At 35.9% G+C, this 5,880-nt stretch overlaps 1 protein-coding gene across 1 annotated transcript; it reads left to right on the plus strand.

Annotated features, from left to right (window-relative positions):
- The first annotated feature begins 445 nt into the window (after nucleotides 1-445).
- On the plus strand, nucleotides 446-5,578 carry LOC145167594 (PHD finger protein At1g33420-like). The gene is made up of 5 exons (XM_079086833.1): nucleotides 446-990; nucleotides 1,806-1,932; nucleotides 2,181-2,396; nucleotides 3,294-3,899; nucleotides 4,650-5,578. Exons 1-5 carry the CDS (start codon nucleotides 669-671, stop codon nucleotides 5,419-5,421), a joined length of 2,043 nt encoding a protein of 680 aa, XP_078942959.1. The 5' UTR covers nucleotides 446-668; the 3' UTR covers nucleotides 5,422-5,578.
- Nucleotides 5,579-5,880: the final 302 nt, after the last annotated feature.

Raw genomic sequence — 5,880 nt, forward strand, 5'->3', positions numbered from 1 at the left:
ATTTGTTCTACGGATTCCGAAGTAGTTCGTCGCATCCTGGACATGTTCCATGTGTTCCGAAAAACCTCAATCTCATCGAAATCAGATGCAATATCTTTTTTGCTTAGTTGATCTGAAATATGATGATATTCATGCATGCGTTCCGGAACAGATTTTGTAATCCATAACTCAATCAAAATGGGCCGGATTGAATAACGTTTGAATGGTCTATTCCGGAGAAGATGATTATTTAAAAAAAAAGTTCAAACATAGTATTATTTAAAAAATAAAAAACAATAAAAAGATAGTTAGATCAATTTCCCATAAAAATAAATATTTAAAATATTATTGAAACATAATGATTAAGCTGTCAAATTGAAATTTAATTTAAATCTAATTGATTAGATTAATGAAGTTGCCATAAATCGTCAAACGGATAAATTCAAAATCCCTTTAAAGAATCGTTTTCATAGCACTTGACTCTCTCCACCTCCGAAACCGACTCTACTCCTTCGATTTTATTCCCCCTCTCGCACAACTCCATTAAATCAACCAATACTTCAAGCCCTAATTTACGCGTCTTTTCCTTTTCACAAATTCCCTTTTCTCTTTCCAACAATTTCTTCTTCATTCCGGTGTACAACGTTTTTGATTCCTTTTTCACACGCCGGGATCTGACGTTTCAAATAATGGTCGTCAACGGCCGTCCATTAAAGAGGATGAAAAGAAGAGTAACGGCCGACCTCAACGATTTTCTAACTTTCCCCTCCGGCGATTTAACGCCGACGGCCCCTTTCCGTACCAGCGTCCGTGAGTTTTTGCTACGGCACGCGCTCCTACCCCCGCCGTCGTCTCTCCTACCGCATCTGCTGACGTGGCAGATCCTGTTCCGGGTTGGGGAACAGACGAGCTCCGCCGTGGGCGGTGGCGATGCGTCTGTTTGCCTCGATGTGGTGGAGGAAGACGTGATCAGATCTAGGTCGGTTTATTGCGATCAGTGCCGAGTTGTTGGTGAGTTAACTCAACTCGACCGAATCCGATTCAGTTTGACTCGGTCATCTTTTGCATGTTTTCTTGCTTTTGGTTGGTTGTTGCGTTCTCGAAATATCCAAAATCAAATTAGATCTCAAATTTCTCGTATTCTCAATGCGTCTTTAATATTGCCAGCTGGATTGGCGGGAAAATTGGTGATTAATTAATGATGGTAATTTTGATTTGTATGGCTGCTTAAGCTTAATTAGTGCTAATCATCAATTTTGTCAAAGATAAACTAATAATAAAAATAATTATTTTATTAATAAAATAATAAAATAAACAGTTTTATACTTTTATTATAATAATAATTTAAAAGTCATGGTCATGTGGGGGGTTTGTCATCGGGTAGATATGATTGATGCTGACACATTACTTGGTGACATTAACGACATTCGTGGGTCTTCTTGTTTGGTACGTGTCTTTTTAGTCACGTACTTTTAGCTAAAAAAGTTGAAACAAATTCTCTCCGATCTCGTCTGATTTTATTTATTCGTAGTGCTTAGGCAGCGGTTTGTCGATAATTCCAAGTCATTTTGCTTTGGTCTGGTTTCAATCCGAAATTGCTAGTTGATTCTTGTGTTATTAGGTTTTACATGTTCAAACATTGCATAAATCCGATGACAAATGACACTTTCTCTCAGATAAGATAATTCTGTGTTTTATTCATTGTGTTTATGTCATTTGTGTTGTATTTTGGCGATTAGGCTTGAAAGAGCTATTGTGTTATAAAGAATAATTCACTTAATATATACAAAGACTTGGTATAACTGGATTGTTATATGTATATGAAGGGTGGAGCGGGAATCCTGTATGTGGAAAGAGATACCATTTCATAATAAAGGGTGATGGGGCTTCCATTGGTGGTTATAACAAGTCATGTGCTGGTTGTGGTGCTTCCCTCCATTTATCTGACTCAAGGTCTGCTCTCTCTCTCTCTCTCTCTCTCTCTCTCTCTCTCTCTCTCTCTGTGTATATGTGTATGTGTATGTGTCTCTGTTTGTTTTTCTTGTTATCTCATGAGAATTCTACACAAAGAAACTGAAATCATAAATAAAAACCATGTATCCCAAGTATCCAATTAGTGCTATATGTAATCCATAGTTAAAAATACTTGTGTTATGTATCATTTATCAAAGTGTATGTGTATTGATTTTGAGGTTTTGTAGGTGTAAGACATGTAACCATGTGATGACTACAGAAGATATAGAGGATTGGATGTATAACCAATTGGATGATACCAATCATCTTTTACATGGTGTAGTTCATGTAAATGGTTATGGACATCTTCTTAGAGTCAATGGGAGAGAAGGTGGGTCAAGGGTCCTTTCAGGCACTCATATCATGGACTTTTGGGATCGACTTTGTAAAGTTCTTGGAGTCAGGTTAGGAATCTCTCCTTTTTGGGTGTTTTTTTTGTTATTTTTTTTTCTTCCATTTTTGGGGTTTGTCAGTTGCATAAAGCAATGAAAATAACAGTTGAATACAAGGATTTTTCAAAGTCAAAATCTATAAAAGAATGAATAACAAGTTTATCGAATTTTGCAATTGTTTAGTAGGGAAAATACTGTAAAGCACTTGTACTTTTTGCTATTTTCTTGTTTTTGGTTACTTAAACTATTTTCTGTACTGATTAAACATTATCCTTTTTTTAACTGATTTAAGAATCCATTTTTCTGGTTTTGATATCGTGGCATTTAGAAAATCACAATGCCATTTAACAAATAGTTCAGTGGCTAAAGTGATAATAAGATGAAAGTAAGCTATGTGTGAGTGTGTGTTTTTTTAATTGTTAACTCTTTTTGAACACACAGTGACTGAAAAAAAAGGTACTTTTAAACAGTTGTGATTGGTATAATGGTTTGTTTAATCACTCTTGTTTTCTTTTTCTTAATTTTAAACTTTTAGAAAACAGAGTGACTGAAAAATGGTACTTTTAAACAGTTTTAATAGGTATAATGGTTTGTTTAATCACTAAGAAATTGATTAAGCTGTCAAATTTTTTAAATGGTGAAATACATTTTGCTTTTCTGTTTTTTATCCTATAAAAAACATTTTGGTAATCTAAACCAATTGGAGTGCAATGGAAACTAAAAGAAACCCTAAATAGTTAATCAAACAACATATAGTTCAGTTTAGTTTTCATCTTTTGTTTTAGAACAAAAAACCCCAACTCAATTTAAAATATACTTCAATTTTTTTTTCTTATGACCTTGCACTTCAAAAAAGCTATCAAAATCAACCCAATTCTAACAAAATTACTCTGTATTTCAATGACACAGACAAGTGAGTGTCATGGACGTATCAAAAAAATACGGTTTAGACTTCCGACTACTTCACTCAATAATCAAGGGTCATCCATGGTACGGAGATTGGGGTTACAAATTCGGTGCGGGAAGTTACGGAATTACCCTTGAAGCCTACAACACTGCTATCGAAACCCTAGCAAACACACCCTTATCCACTCTCTCACCCCAACCCTGTAAACCCAGAACACACCTCCAAGACTCAATTTCCTTCTACCAATCCTTATCCGATCACAAACTCCTAACTTTTCGAGACCTTTTCCAATACCTAACAACCCTAATACACGATGCCAACAAGGTCGATTTTTGCTCTTCAAAGAAGGCTAAATTGAGTGATTCGAGGGTGTTGTGTGCGTGGAGTATGGGTGATATACTCCGTGTTGAGGAGGCAATGTTTAGGGTTTTACGCGCGGTTAGTGGGTCCGCCTGGGTTAGCTGGCGGTCCCTACGTGGGGCGGTCTGTCGGGTGGGTCGGCCTGAGCTTTTGGATTATTGTCTTAAGGAGTTGAAAGGGAAACAAGCGGCGGATGGGATGGTGGTTAACACGCGTTTGAATCCGGATTCCGGTTCTATTGAATACCGGTTAGTTCTAAATTTTCTTTTTAAGTTTTTCATTATAGCATCCTACTTTCATTTATGGGATAATGACATAAAAGCCCTTAAGTTACGCAAAATTATGTAGATTTACCTTTTTGTGGATTTTAGGTTTTGCAACTTTTTTTTTTTTTTTTTATTTTTTATTTTTATTAATTTACCCTTTTTGTAGATTTACATGGTAAAAGCGAACATTTTTGTCTAACTTAAGGGCTCTAATGAATCGAAAAAACAAACTTAAGGGCCTTTAAAAAAAGGTAAAACCGAACATTTTCAAAAAAATTTAAGAAAATGAAAATTTTCTCTTTTTCAAATTGTATGCAAATTAGAAAAGTGATTTTTACGGTTTTTCTAAATTTTCTAAATTTTCTAAATTTTCCTAAATAGAAAATGAAAATTCCACCGGTTCCAACCAAATGCGTTTTCTAAAATATTTATTGAAAACTGAAAATAAAAACTAAACTCTATTTTCTGAAAACATTTTTTTGGAAAATTAAAACAGTTTTCCACAACCAAATGCACCCTAAGGTTTTTAATATACCAGAAATACACAAAAGGGTAAAATTGAAAAAAAAGTTGCAAGCATCCGGTTTTAGTGAACCTAAAATTCACAAAAGGACAAATTCGTACATTTCTGCCAAACTTAATGGCTTTTTTGTCGTTATTCCTTCATTTATTTATGTTATATTTTGTTGATTTTGAAAGTACAATACTAAAACAAGAAAGTAATCAATGTAGGTTGGAACCGGGAAGCGGGAATTCAATCTCGATGACCAACAATCCGAAATTCCCAAATTGCCCCTCGGAAGATCATTTATTACGAGATCTAAGATTCTTGTACGAATCATTACTCTGTCCTCCTCAACACACAACCCCAAATCACATAACAAACCAAACTTCCTCCGCCCAAAAAATCCTTGACTGCAAACAATTTGTAAAAAACTACCACCCCGAACTCCGATTCCCAAACTCAAACCCGCATTCCCTAATCCTAAACTGCAAACTCCAACTCACGCAAGAACCAACCACAATTAACCCACCTCCCGAACACCTAATCCTTCCCTCAAACGCAACAATCCATGACTTAAAAACCGAATCCTCGAAAGGTTTCCAAGATGTTTATTTAGTTCTTAGAAGGTTTGAAGCCGATGAGCTCGTTGGATATGGAGGTGTCGATGAGTCCACCCAAATCAAGCTCTTAATCGGGTCGAATAATAATAATAATATTAATACAATTACCGTTAGTGGGAAGTGTGTTGGGAGTGGGAATGGGAAGAGCGGGTTGACTCGGTACCGGATGGAGAGAGGGGTGGAGACGTGGACGTTGGATTGTCGGTGTGGGGCGAAGGATGATGATGGAGAGAGGATGTTGGCGTGTGATGGGTGTGGGGTGTGGCAACACACGAGGTGTGTGGGGATTGATGACTTGTGTTCGGTTCCAGTGAAGTTTGTTTGTTGTAAATGTGGCGGCGATGGTGGCGGTGGTAGGGCGGTGAATGGTGGAGGCTGAATTTTTTTTGGGGGTTTTTTTGTATATTCTTTTTTTGTTTTAAATAATGTTTTAGTTTTGGATGGGATTTTGGTGTTGGGAGGCGTTGAAAAGGTGTAAATATATGGGACTTTTGGGTTATAGCCTCTACAATAAAAACACTCGTCCTTGATCACAATTCTGTTCTTTTGATTTTTTTTATGTTTTTATGGGAAATAATGATTTTTTAGGCAATAAGATAAAGATCTCGTAAGGTTTAAGACTTTAAGTTAAGGTGTGGGTAATACTCTCAAATGTCTTTATTTTGAACGTCGTTATTGCCACATGTCAATACTCTCACAAAAACATTTCCTACTCGATGCTTATAGCCTAAATCGATTCCTAGTTTATCTCACAATTTGTTATTTAATTTCATGATTTTCATCTGCATCAATTGTCTTTCAGTACATAAATTTTAACCTCGATGTATATTATAAAACC

Source organism: Lactuca virosa, chromosome 3 (assembly GCF_052849685.1).
Source record: "Lactuca virosa cultivar CGN04683 chromosome 3, Lactuca_virosa_CGN04683_v6, whole genome shotgun sequence".
NCBI classification, from domain to species: domain Eukaryota; kingdom Viridiplantae; phylum Streptophyta; class Magnoliopsida; order Asterales; family Asteraceae; genus Lactuca; species Lactuca virosa.

Excerpts from the sequence above, each read along its gene's own strand:
- LOC145167594 (XM_079086833.1), top strand. The coding sequence starts at position 669 with ATGGTCGTCAACGGCCGTCCATTAAAGAGGATGAAAAGAAGAGTAACG. Across the intron at positions 1,933-2,180 it reads CTCCATTTATCTGACTCAAG|GTGTAAGACATGTAACCATG; the intron begins GTCTGCTCTCTC and ends GAGGTTTTGTAG. Across the intron at positions 2,397-3,293 it reads TGTAAAGTTCTTGGAGTCAG|ACAAGTGAGTGTCATGGACG; the intron begins GTTAGGAATCTC and ends TCAATGACACAG.